General features: G+C 37.9%; 1 protein-coding gene across 4 annotated transcripts in view; it reads left to right on the top strand.

Moving 5' to 3' along the window:
• Positions 1–718: 718 nt before the first annotated feature.
• mlip (muscular LMNA-interacting protein) overlaps positions 719–14,462 on the top strand; it is a 31,198-nt gene continuing 17,454 nt past the window's right edge. For 3 of the 4 annotated variants that reach the window (XM_016566971.1, XM_016566962.1, XM_016566957.1), the window contains exons 1-2: positions 719–849; positions 12,578–12,694. In XM_016566971.1, coding sequence (XP_016422457.1) covers positions 814–849; positions 12,578–12,694 — 153 coding nt within the window. In that variant the 5' untranslated portion in view covers positions 719–813. Of the gene's footprint in view, positions 850–11,434; positions 12,194–12,577; positions 12,695–14,462 lie in introns of those variants that run through there. The other variant, XM_016566979.1, reaches the window with a different exon arrangement.

The following is a 14,462-nucleotide window of genomic DNA, read 5'->3' as shown; positions in this document are numbered from 1 at the left end:
GCTGAATGGCCGCTGACCACCTGGAGCTCATATCTCCAAATGACCACCTGGAGCTCACATCTCCAAAAACATCGAAGCAAATTTTGAAATAGATGTTGTCTTTATTAACAAACGGCATATTTGAAGTCTAAACAACCACATTCTCGCCTAAAAAAAAAAAAAAAAACTCTTAAAACTACATTCCGTGAAACAAAAACAGTATTATTTATAAAATAATCGTGGATTTGGGCGTCCGCCATGACACACGCTGTGAGAAATACCACAAGCGGAGTAATACAAACAGTGAAATGGTTAGAGTTCCGATATCTCTTAAATATCACACTCTTGGAAAAGGCTCTCAGCCAATCAGATTCGAGGACCAGAAAGAACTGTTGTATGAAGAAAAATATCAAGACAAAAAAACAAACAAAAAACAAACACAACAAAAAACATTGTGACAGGGTCAAATTTCTTGCCATGGGCAAATATTGGGTAAATATAATAATAAAAAAAAACACCTTGACAAAACCTCAGTTACACATTCTTACAACTAGCGGCACACTTTAACATTTTATTAATAGTGAAAAAGCAGTACTTCCAGTAAGATTGTCCAGTCATCATGGACAGCAATGATTTGGCTGTAATTGCTGTTGTCATGGGCTCCCTGCTGTCTGCAGTCTATTTGAGGCTTTCTTGGCTCTATAAATGGAAGCCTACAGCATTCGAGAGTTATCACGACACTACACACTCTCACTCATGTCAAGCTGAACACGGAGGGCATGAATGCCAGTATAGCAGTCTCTATACATCCAAGCCTTCAGCACAAGCACACACATGGCTTTGGAAGAACCACACAGGACCTTGGGAAAGGTAAGTAGCCAAATGGCCGAAAAGCCCCAGGCTATAGAATGGAAACGCGAGTGGCTACAGCAAGGGAATTATTGTGTGGGTTTCTTCCTTCAGGACTGACAGTGACTCCATTTAACCTGAAAAGTTTTTCTTTTGCTGTATGCAGTGTGTAGCTGAGTTGAATTAGACTTTTAATTTCAACATATGTTTGGGGGCAGAACAGGGTCATTGTCAATGAAGATGGAAAAAACAAATGTTGAAGTATTTGCTGCTGAAAAGTTCATGGTCAGAAAGGCAACAGGTGTACAGGAATTAAACAATATTTCAGCACAACGACTATGTGACGGCTGAGCTATATGTAAATATGTGAAATTAATTCTACTCATTACTTAATTCTACTCTTATTTAAGATTATGCTTAATACAATCTAATATATGACACATATACTGTAGTTTTTAGAATATTTAAATTAATTAGGGCAGTGTCTGTATGTCTGCACAGTGGCAAATCTAGAGTAAATTATGTATAATATTTATCACAAAATAATTTGACTGTATAAATGATAATATGCTTGACTGACTCTTATTAATGTTACTCCCAGGGCCGGGGAGTGTTACGTGAGTGTTGTGTACCTAACGCCTTGTGTTGGCTCTGCCTCGCGTGTGTGGTGTTGCATAAGCTATATTTATCTATGAGGCATTATGCGAGATGTTTTACCTTTTACTGTTTGTTTAGTGCCAATTTTAATTCGTAACAAATAACCGGGCAGGTTGCTGTGAAACAAGTTTACAACCATACACAATCAGTTATGTGTTAGTGTAATGGCAGCTGAGTTTTCAGCCAATTTCTCATTGCCAAGGGATGCATTTGAAAGGGTTATAGCAGTAGAATGCTAGGGACGATGCAGAACTGCCTCTCTGAGCATTGTAAATAGAATAAGCCTGCTAGTGTTTCCCAGCTTTGATGCAGTCTCTTATCATATGGCAAAACCCACAGGCCCTTGACAGCCTTTGGACTCTTTGAGCTGCAGGCAGAGCCGAGCTGGAAGCGGCATGGGTGTGCTCGCTGAAGTGGGAGGGAAGGGGTTTCTTCTAAAACCCAACGACACACCCACATGTGGATTTTAAAACCCAGCTGACATGCTAGCATTTATGCAAACTTAACTCACTGGCATTCAAAACATGTGGCTTCAGTCTGCTGCCAGAGGCATTCTGTTTTTGTTTATCCTGCACTGACTGCAGAGCTCCTCTCAAGACAACAACATCTGAATCAGACATTAGATAAGTACCTACTGCCTATGGGAATTACAAAGTGAAATTCAGACAGCAGGGAATGAAAATAGATGGCTATTTACAGTGAAAACTGATAACAAGACCAGTTATTAGCTTCAAAAGGTCAGTGTAATCACAATAAATAGTTAAAATAACAAGACGTTAACCCTCTACTGCACACATTTTTATATTCTTATATTTAGAACATGTAGTGTCCTGTTTAAAACTATGTAGTTCCTTTGTAAAAAATGTAGTTCCTGTGTAAAAACTGTCCTGAGCTCAACAATTTTTTAAGCATTCAGATGTTATGTTTTTGTGAATACAACATATTAGGAAATGAACCAGAAATGAACCCTGTGCCAACCTACCCTAGGCTCCCTTATCTCATTTTCTGTAATAAGAAAATTAAATAATTACTGGACTGGATTCTTGCCAGTCTTTTCATTGTTAAAAATTCTCTATTTCAAGGCTTTGTGCAAAAAAAAACAAAAAACAAACATTGTCACCATATTTTGTACACATAGTGATTGGAGTGTCCTTGCATCCTGCATCTGTCGGTCTTTCAGTCAAGCAGGGTTGAAACACAGGTCCTCTGAAGCACAACCACACTGTTGTTGGAGAGACTTTGATAATTATTAATAGTTTTTAATGCCTAAAAGGCATTGCCACCATCAGATTACACCATGGAATATGGTCCCTAAACTTATGCCCCACCTACAGCCAGAGTCGTTGCTGGCCAAATAGGGTTGCAGTTGGCTAGAAATAATGGTTACACTTTATTTTGATAGTCCACTTTAGACATTCTACTAACTATACGTAACTTTGCAACTACATGTCAACTAATTCTCATTCATTTGCAACGACATGTCTACTAACTCTCAGAGTAGACTGTTAGGTTAGGTTTAGGGTTAGTAGAATAAGTTGACATATACTTGCAGAGTTTCTCATAGTCAGTATGTCGTATGTTGTGGACCCATCAAAATAAAGTGTTAGAAGATATTAAGCAGACAGTCTACTAATACTCTAATGACTGCTAGTTGGCATGTAGTTGCAAAGTTACTTACTGTTAGTAGAAAGTCTAAAGTGGATTATCAAAATAAAGTGTTACCGAAATAACTTTCCAGAATATTGTGTGTATATGTAACTGGCCGTACTTGCACCACTTTGAATGGTGTTTGAACCATTGGCATTGGAGTTGGGCTTACTAACAAGGATGCTAAAGACTCCCCTAAACCTCACTCGCATCTGGGTCACGGCACCAACTCACACTGCTCTAAAGTGCATTGTTAGGTACAATGCATAGTAGATTGAGTGCAAAATCCATTGCCATACTTCTGCTAGAATGTAAACAAGACAGAATGTTGCTATGCAACAAAAACAGTGATCGGCTATGGGTGCTTTACCATCATACAGTGAACATATGTTTTGCAGTACGGCTGTAACCAGTGTCAAAACTTCAACAAATCAAGTCAAGTTCACATTAACTAAGTCTGATACCAGGCAACATGCCTGAATTGCTAATATAAACACCAAAAAATATACAGATAATGAAGGTTGGCTGTAAAAGAGTGATTAGACAGCACAAGACAACCTCCATTTGTTTGCTGTAAAGTTGAATCTGTGTATAGTTTGTGAAGGAAACCATTGAAAGATGTAGCTTTCTTTTAATATACTGATTCATGTTTCTCAGTGAAGTGAAGTGAACCGAAGTCTCGTTTGGCTGTAAACAGCTCTGACTGAAGCGTCAGCTGTGTTTTATACTCAGATGTCAAATGTCTTGGAAAATGAACTGGCCTGCATGTTTAATTTTACAGGCTTACTGTGGAAATACAACTAAAGGTCAATTCAGCATTATTGCTGGGGCAGCCAAATCGTTACTTGATAAACTAAATCTGGGCTGTAAACATTGGGCCAGTTGCATAAACATGGCCACTATGTTAGGACTGTGTCTTAAAAACTAGTTTGACCAACAAACAGCAGTTAAACAAGTGGTAAACACTCTTACTTTTCCAATTCAAATTAGAATCTTGAGTAGTCTTGAAGAACAAATAAAAAGGTAACACTTTAGTTTAGGGACCAGTTCTCACTATTAACTAGTCGCTTATTAGCATGCATATTACTACACTCTAAAAAATGCTGGGTTGTTTCAACCCAACTTTGGGTCAAATATGGACTAACCCAACTTTTGGGTTAAAAATTGAATGTAAAAATTTAACCCAACGGCTGGGTTAGTCCATATTTGACCCAAAGTTGGGTTGAAACAACCCAGCATTTTTTAGAGTGTAGCATATTGCATGTTCATTAGTGCTTATAAAGCACATATTACTGCGTTATTCTGCATGGCCATATTTTAGATTCCTTCATCCCCCCAATACCTAAACTCAACAACTACCTTACTATTGATAAGCAGCAAATTAGGAGTTTATTGAGACAAAAGTGATAGTTAAGAGTGAGTTAATAGTGAGAATTGGATCCCAAACTAAAGTGTGACCAAAGAAGAAAAAAATACAAAAATAAAAAATAGATGACTTACTTTTAAAACTAGTCTAAACAGGTGACGCAACTGTACACAGCTGTAGAGCTGTAGAGCCACTGAGCTCACAGCAGGTTTTATCCCTTTTGATTATTTTTTAGAAAACTTTAAATCTAACCGGTGAAAACTGCCCAGTGTTCAGTGCATTGGGTCTTCATGTTTTGTTGAACTGCTAATCAAGGAGATGCTGGATTTGAGTTCTGTGTTCTGGATGAAACACTATGCTGGGAAACAGCCTGGGACAAACACACCCCTTGCGTGGGTATGGACTGGAAATTTGAGCTGTAAGGAACGGTATGATCCGCATAACACTGTGGGCTACAGAGAGCAAGAGAGAGCGAGTGAGATTTTATAGGCGAGTAGGAAATGCCTGCTGAGGCCTTTGACTGCTTGTGTTTGTTTGTGGCTTTCACTGTCACTGTGGTTACACTACGGTGTATGTGTGTTAAGGGTGACAGTGTAAAAGGTTAAATATAGTGAATATAATGTGAAGACTAAAAATATTTAATGACCTCATGAAATGGGGCAAGCACAGCTAGGGTGAGATACATGGGAGGCACATGTATTTTTTTAATAGTTAATAGCCTTGCATTTATGTCACAGTCTAGGAGGTCTAGGAGAAACATGGATGTTTAAGAGAAGTCAATCACAAGTAAAAATACGGGTTGAAAGTATAATGAAAATACTTCCATCTTCAAGAATCGGCTAAAAAAACATCTCTTCCATCTTTGCTTGACCCTCTAACAGTCGCCGTGATTTTGCCAAGTAAGACATGTTCCTGGATCAACAACTTTTGTTCTGGATCAACATAACTGTCCAAAAATATAGACTTAACCCAATCCCTACCCCTAAACCTAACCCTACCCATAATTTATTCCTAAAAACAGTGTGAAATGATAGCTGATTAACAAGGGTGTAGAAGCACCTAACCCTGATTGTAAGCCTAAAACAGATATTTCCTGAAAAGTTGTCCCTCAATTCTGATTGGTTGATAGGAATGTTGTTCCAGGATCAACAAGGTGTCACGGTTCGTGGGTCCGTGTGCTCATTCCTATGTGTGTGTTGCGTGGTTGTCTGCTGCGTCTGGCAACCCCGCCTCCTAATCAGGTGTTCACCTGAAGCCTATCTGGGCTGCCTTTATCTGGCTCGCTCTTTCACGGTCCTTTGTCAGTTCGTTGTCTCGCTCACCACTGTTTGTTCTCTCCTAGACTCCTAGTGTGTTCTCTGTGATCGTGCTCCGGTCCTGCTCGGCCTTTTGTTTCCCATTGGCCAGACTTCTGCTCTCAGACTTTGTTTCTACGAGCTTGGACGTCTCTCTCGGATTATCTGGATCTCCTGTTTGTTTCCACATTCTGAGAATTCATAATAAACTGTTTTTTTCTTCACTCGCAATTGGATCTGAGCCTTGATTTCGTGACACAAGGATGTTGTACTTGGTGAAATCACGGTCACACCCTCTAACTCTAGCACTCTCTATTCTAATTATATTCTTAAAAAAAAAATACTTGCCTCTTTTAGACTTGCACTTTATTAATTTACTAACTTGTCCCCTTAAAAAAAAAAAAAAAAAACGAACACTTGCAAAAAAAAACCTTGCTACGGGTGCTGCGTTAGGCTAACTGAGACTTGTTATAGCACTTGCATATTTTGTTGATTTTGATTGCTTCCATTGTCCTCATTTGTAGGTCGCTTTGGATAAAAGCGTCTGCTAAATGACTAAATGTAATGTAAATGTAAATGAAAATGGTTCACTTATTGCTCACACAAAAAGAAAAAAAAGTAAAAAAAACATGGCTACTTTTGTCAAACCATTAGTGGAGAAAGATGTTTTTGGCAGCAGAATGGTGTCACTGCATCTGCTGGCGAAACCTTGACTCTTTTTGGCAAAACCATGACTTGCTACGTGCTATTACTGTGCAGGTGGTATTAAGGTACACTTTCATTGTAATGATCATTTGATTGGACTACATTTTAGTCATTTTGATTTCTTCCTTTCATGCTTTCAAAGTTATATTCATCATACTGCAGTGCTGTATCAACAGCAGCTACGCTATGTCATGTTATCTGAAATATTCAGCCAGCTGCTGAAAGTCATACATGAGAATATTTTATTACATTGTGAACATAGCTGCTGATTTGCATACAAGGTAACCTTAAATGAAACCAAAACTCAAATTTCAAAATAACATCAGAAGCAGCCTGATCCACTTATTGCTACACTGTATAATACTTTTGGTGTCACTTTCTCTCTCTGTTTGAACACAAAACACTTTGACAAGAAGCCCATGGCTAGTCTTTAAAGTCTATTTTTATCCTGCATCCAATGACAGAAGGAAAGGTTGAATGTCAAAGCTAAAATCAAAGCTGCTCACCTGAGGCTTAACACAATGTACATTCAGTTTGTTCTCATCACCATTGTCATGGGCATATGCGCCTATTAACATCATCAGTAAATTAAGAAAATGGCAGTGCGAGAAGGCAATGATTTATTATCAGTAAGGCACAGGAACTCAGTAAAAATGCCGTCCTGTTTTGTAACATCATTAATTGTTCAAGCATGAGATGACCTACAATTATCAAACCTTCTATATTGCATCATGTTGATTCCTGTTATTTAGTTGATCCACTCTAATTCCTGACTGGAGGGTTGAAAATCTTCCGCTAAGCTTAATTAGCGATCTTTGTTATGAAGATACGCGGGCCTATTGCCTTTAAATTGACGAGAGGCACTGCCAGGCAACACACGGCTGCATCACTTTGCATTCATAGCTCTTTTTAAGCCTTCAGATTGTATTGCAAATATTTGATGCTAATTTCTGAGTTAATTCCATTATCTGGGTATGCTCGCCGTATGATGTACCGTGCATTTTAAGTGATAATTAATGGCTGTTTTTTATTAGGAGAATCTTTTTGACCTTGGTCTTTTGTCTTGGTTTTAAAAAAAAATGAGTTAAAGTGTTTTGCAATTGACTGCGCGACAGAAGATACGAATAAAGAACTAAAAAGAATCACCTTTGTAATCATGAACAATAGCAAGCTCGAGCGTAACTGTCCAATTTAATTAGCCTCAATGTAATACTATTCTTGAAGAATCAAGGCTAAATCCATTCAAATATGGCATTGGACTTTTTCTCTTGCATTAAAGAAAAAAGAAGAAGAAGAAGAATAGGGATATACGTGTTACAAAAAAGAGACACAATTTAGCAAGATCACACAAGTGTGAGGGATAATCCAGAGCAAATTTAATACGATGTGGAGGCAAAGAATCAAGAAACACTGCAGTTGTGGGAATTAGCCTACCTGCATTATCTGTGCTGCGTCTCTAATAGTGAAGCTGTGATTTAATGTCTTCAGACATTGTCATTAAATATATAAACTGTCAATGTATATGTAAATATAGATATTTATAATGTAAACATTTATCCTGTCATACTTTATTCATAATAGCAGCAATAGAGGATGACGTGTTTATGAAATTGCAGCCAGGAGTTAGTAAAACATGCTCACTTTTTACTTAAATCAAGGTGACGATCGTGGACATATTAGTGGGAATGAACTGTTAGTTTGTGGCCACAAAATAATGTTTTTCTTTTCTTTTCAGATTTTAAAAGTTGTGTAGTGAATTCCAGCCTTTAGCTATTTTCTTGATAAATGTCACAGAGCAGCAAGTTTTTGTACTCCTGATTATTTTGGTGTGAGCAGGACCATACATGTGCTACAGTGAAGGCAGTGAATTAATTTAAAACATTTATCTGACTGGAGCCATATGTCCACGATTCCAGCCAATCAGATTCAAGTATTGGTAAGACCATTGAAGACTTACCAAGACCATTGGTAAGTGAAAGTGACGTGACATGTGGCCAAGTATGGTGACCCATATTCGGAATTAGTGCTCTGCATTTAGCCATCCAAAGTGCACACACACAGCAGTGAACACACACCCGGAGCAGTGGGCAGCCATTTATGCTGTGGCGCCCGGGGAGCAGTTGGGGGTTCGGTGCCTTGCTCAAGGGCACCTCAGTCGTGGTATTGAAGGTGGAAGATTCACATTCACTCCCCCCACCTACAATCCCTACCGGTAGGAGACTCGAACCCGCAACCTTTGGGTTACGAGTCCAACTCTCTAACCATTAGGCCACAACTTCCCCAAATATACAGTAATATACAGTTGTGGTCATAAGTTTACCTAAATCTTGCAGAATGTTAATAATTTGATCAAAATAAGAGGGATCATAAAAATAGTAGTTTGTTTTTGTTAATTGTTAATTAATTGTTAATACATAAATATTGAGTAATTCAGTTACATGTCTGACAAAAACTGACCTTCTGGCAACTAAAATGGAAAAGAAGCACATCAAGCTTAGAAGAAGCCTCAGATTTTATTTTCTGCCTCTCTGAAAGTATTTTATTTTATTTTATTTTTTCTTATTTGAACAACAGTAATTTTAAATGCAATGACAATTGATTTAATATCCAAAGGCTGTTTTTAACATTCCATCTACACAAGCGGGGTAGGTGACGGCTTCTTTGATTATAATTGGAGAAACTATGCAGAAACTCAGTGGAGAACTGCAAGCTCAAAAAGCCATGTGAAATTGCTCAAGGGACCCCACTCTGCGTCAATATAGGCAATGATTATAATGGGAGCATTTTGGAGTCTGTCATGTTGCGTCATTAGCAAAGTAGGGTGTCACTCTGCACACTCTGAATATGTGTGTCAAAGACACGGCCGGTGCGATGAATATGAACATGGAGGATAATTGTGCTGGGTTGCATTTTATACTATAGTTTGAGTTTTAAAGTGGAAGAACGTTTTTCATTCTGTTGTTTTTTTTATCATCACGGACATGGAAGCGAAAGTTAATTTTCTCAAAGGCCTAAGGATCATTAGATAGCCTATATGATACATTAATACTGATTTGATAAGTTTTACTAGGAGGCAGGTCTGTAATTAAAATAGGCCATACAGTTTATTATGGCTAAGCATTTTAGATGGACCACGTTCACACAGCAGCAGACTATGGTTGTCAGTCCTGTATTTGAGTCCTTTAATACACTCTAAAAAATGCTGGGTTAAATACAACCCAGTGCTGAGTAAAATAGGGACAAACCCAGCAATTGGGTTGTTTTGGCCCAGCGGTTGGGTTAAATGTTTAACCCAACCTTCTGGGTAGTAACCCAAACGCTGGGTCAAAACAGCACAATTGCTGGGTTTGTCTGGGTTGTATTTAACCCAGCATTTTTTAGAGTGTACAGTTACATTCACACACAGTTTGCTTATTTATGCATTCTATAACCAAACTCAGAATATTTCGAGACTCACAAATGTAAGTAAATGTGGTTGTCAATCCCAAACACTGACAGTGTTTATTTTTCTAGTGTTAGCTGTGTACTAACGTACACTCTAAAAATGCTGGGTTATTTCAACCCAACTTTGGGTCAAATTTGGACTAACCCAACTTTTGGGTTAAAAATTTAATGTAAAAATTTAACCCATCAGTTGGGTTAGTCCATATTTGACCTAAAGTTGGGTTGAAACAACCCAGCATTTTTTAGAGTGTAGCCATTGGTAATATTCCACGATTACCAATTTCATATGTAAATGTAATGGAAAGGCCTGTGGGGAATGAAATTAGTAAAGTACATGTGCTCAATGACACATTTATTGAAACTTTGATTTAATTCGCTTGAGAAAGGTATTATGCATAATCATGAATAAGTTAAATTTTTGGAATTTGCCTATATTCTTTTATCAAATCTATCAGTGTAATGTAGGCAAATTAAACAGGGCTAGAAACATGTTCAGTGCACAATTTAACTTGTTTACTGTATATCAGTGTCTAAAATGGCTCATGGGCTCAATGTCTGATTTTGTCGCCAAGCAATGCATAGACTGACGGTCTGTTGGAAACAGAGTTGGAGTGGAACGATGACAATTTGCCCTCCTCACTCAAAATGATCTGTGAAACGTCCCAGTATGTTTATGGTAAATATCAGAATGTCAGTTGCCCAATCAAATTGTAGCGCAAGAACTCTTAATAATCTGTATAACCTCGTATATACAGCATCTGACCAAGAGAGTTAGTGGGAATAATGCTGTGTGTGTGTGTGTGTGTTCGAGGGCTCATGTGAATGCTTCAGAGCTTTTTTAATTCATTCCAAAACTCTTTAATTTAACAGGAATATCAATGAAAGGAGAAGATATGGCTGATGAACAGCCGGACAAGGAAAAAAGAAAGAAAGTGTCATAAATGTGTTGTTGGAACATGGCTTAAGGGCCAGGGCTGTTGTACCAAAATCACAGGCAAAAATAACTGTTACTCCGACTTGCATATTGAGATTCACAGTGCTTTGAAGGGAATTGGAATCGAGCATATATGCACTTTCTCAGTGCTTCAGGTTTTATAAATATTTTTCCAATTCACTTTCAGCTCTGAGATTAACAAAACAATGTTACACACTTTGATTTGAACATATTTTATCAAGGAATGGACCACAATCCCAAGACGATGTGAATGACGTAATCAAATAAAGAACACAAATAACACTATGCACTGTAAACTTGAAAATCTCAAAAGATTTGATGCCATGAACAAGGCAATCGAGTGAATACTGGTGTGTGGTGGGCGTTCTGGCACAATATGGCTGCCGTCGCATCATCCAGGTGGATGCTGCACACTGGTGGTGGATGAGGAGATACCCCCTGACAATGTAAAGCGCTTTGAGTGCCTAGAAAAGCGCTATATAAATGTAATGAATTATTATTATTATTATTATTTCATCCTCAAAAGCACTCATGTCTTGTAAGCCCCATTATCATGTAAACACAACATTTTTGCTAGGCAGCCTGATAAAAAAGCTCTTACTCCCAGAAGTCATACAAAGCCAGCCAATCAAATTAGACCTTGCCAGATCAAGAAAATGATTTGCAGTTATGTGCGCAATATGCATCAAACAGTCAGTGAATGGATTTTAGGCAGTCTATAGAATGTGAGGTTTAATGTTTGAAAAAGTGGCCTGGAGGGGGTGGAGGGGGTACAATTCATGTGAACACCAGAACAATTAGCAACTGTCCTAACTAATGGATGTTTATGGATTATGTTGTATAATAAAAAAAATGTTTACCCACTTTTTGACCATTTATCGGTCAAATTAACCTCTTAATCATCACATAAAAATTCAGCAAACTGGTTTGCCACTTTACATATATCTTTGATAGTTATGCAGACAAATACAATGAAATTATGATGTATGAATTATCCAGCATACAGTACATGAGAACTCCTTCAGAACTGCTTAAATCAGGTAGGTATGACATCTGCTAGTAATCACAAACGTAACACTTCTCTGTCAAGAGAGCAAGCTAACAATAGTTAATTGTCAGATTTTAAAATGTGAGCAGGAAAGGGCCATCCCCAACTCCTACATTTATACACTGAATGGACCCTCTGTTTCTAGCGCATTCCAATGAATATACAACAGCTTGAAAGCAATCTGGGAGACCACATATTATCATTCTCAAACCGTTTCATGTCAACGGCAGTGCTAAAGTCAGCAGAAGGTAAAACATTTCTTTTAAAGTTATACTCTATTCTGCCATTTTAGGATTCGGATGCACAGAACATATATACTATGCAAGCATTCTTTACTTCCTCAAATGTTGTAGGAAATGAAGTGTCAAGCTCTCTTATGTCATAATTTTTAGGGTGGGAAACAAGTTTAAAATGTTGTCACTATTAGCAAGACAGACACGTATTTCATCCCCAGGAGCGCTCTGTTTACAAAATATATTAAACTGAAATCCAGAAAAGGCATGGTTGCAAAATGAATTGGCGTGAATTGCAGCAGCATGATTTTGTAATCACAGCTCTTGATTCATGTTTCAGAGTGAATGCTGTTCCTCTGTGTCTACTGAAATCACTTTAATAGTATGTCTATTTTACAGGTCACCACTGTGTTTGCAACTAAGCTGAAGTCTTTCACCTTTGTGCCACTTCTAAAAAGACTGCCTGTTGAGAACAAGGTTTGGAAAAAGGTACTTCAGGCAAGGAGACCAAACAAGGTAAGAACTACTCTTGAGACAGCTCAGTATGGTTCCTGTTATGTATGCCATATTGTGTCACGCAAAAGCATGAGAGGAAAAAACATCACACTACAGGGGCCCGTTCTTCGTACGTTGCTAACTCGGTTAGCTGGATTTGATTGTTGACGATTTCGCTTGATCTTGGATCATTTGGTTCTTCGAAGCTCATCCCGGAGTTGCTGTCATGGCAACAGGTCCGTAAGATTAATGAATGTAAACAGAATTATATTGCATCTTTTAAAGCAGATTTGATACTTAAAATCTGTCCCAACCACTGCTACTTTATTACAAGAGTACCCTACTAATACAGGGACAATAATTTAAAATAATAACAATTTAAAAATTAATTTGAAAATAATATAATAATGTTTGCTGCACACATCTGAATATTAGGGTTGAACTGTTCTGGAACAGTGCTGTAAATACAACTTAGCCACTGATTTCTAGTTTTTTAATTATACGATGTCATTACGTTGCTGTCTTGCCGCCAGCCAATCGCTGCATTGCTGATCGTGGTTTCGAGTATCGATACATCTGCCCTTTTCGGGGAACAGACACGAGAACAAGCAGTAATCTTACCCCGGGAACAGGTTAATTATTTACTTTGTGCTTTTCCAAACCAATATGCTGTTATTTTTTTCCATGGAACATGAATGTATTGAAATCTTTACACAGCTCTTGCCGTATAATGACAGTCCATGTGAACAAGCTTACAAATAGCACTATAGAAGTGTCATAAAATCAGTCCATATCACTTATGTGCTATATTCCAAGTCTTCTTAAGTCATACAGTAACTTTCTGCGAAGAACCGACCCAAAACTTACCTTTACCTCCACTAAAGTAAATATAGTGCCTTGTTTAATTATTCTTACCCCATAAATTACTTTTTTTCACATCAGTCTGCACTCCAGACACCATATTGAAAAAGCAAAAAATAAATAAATAAATAAAAATTAGCTCAGGAGCATTCATATCACATGTAGATGTTACTACTCTTTGAATTGCTTTAACCTGTGGTAAATTCAATTGAATGGGTATGATTTGGAAAGGCACACACCCTTCAATAAAAGTTCTAACAGCTAAAAATGCATTTGAGCAAAACCAAGTCCTGAGGTCAAAAGAACTGCCTGTAGAGCTTATGAATGAATTATGCAATGTACTTATTCCAGTTTTTCCTTTTTCCTTTTTAAATGTGCATAGTTGTCACATCTGTTTTTTGCCTTGTTGTTATGGTGTATGTAGTGTAGATTGATGTGAAAAAAAGTCATTTAAAGAAGTTTAATATAAGGCAGCAACATAACAAAATGTGAGAAAATGAAGGCGTGTGAATACTTTCACAAGGCACTGTAACAGCATCTGGGTTTCAAAAAAACAGGGTGAGTACGTAATACCAGAATTTTTATATTTGGGCAGACTATTCCTTTAAGCTGCAAATACTGCACATATCTAGAGGGAGTGAGACTTTAGTGATTACGGGTTCTTAAGTTCTACCCAGAGTCCCTTAGCAGAGGATGACCTATGTGTGTGTGTGTGAAAGCGAAAATGTGAAAGGCATTTGCTGAAGGCTTACACAATTAGGGTGGGTCATGTGTACTTGTATGTAAGCAATACATGAGGGACATGGACTTCTGGAAAAAAGATGTACAAGCTCGAAGGGGAAACACACGCACATATAAATGCATTCAGTGACTCTCTTATATCAAGATGCTCGGGAGCTAGAAATAGCCATCCGTAGCAGAGGCCTGC

This window comes from Sinocyclocheilus rhinocerous, unplaced genomic scaffold (genome assembly GCF_001515625.1).
Source record: "Sinocyclocheilus rhinocerous isolate Xijiao unplaced genomic scaffold, SAMN03320098_v1.1 scaffold552, whole genome shotgun sequence".
Taxonomy (NCBI): domain Eukaryota; kingdom Metazoa; phylum Chordata; class Actinopteri; order Cypriniformes; family Cyprinidae; genus Sinocyclocheilus; species Sinocyclocheilus rhinocerous.
The sequence above is the reverse complement of the archived record's forward strand: the minus strand, read 5'-3'. Positions and strand labels throughout refer to the sequence as shown.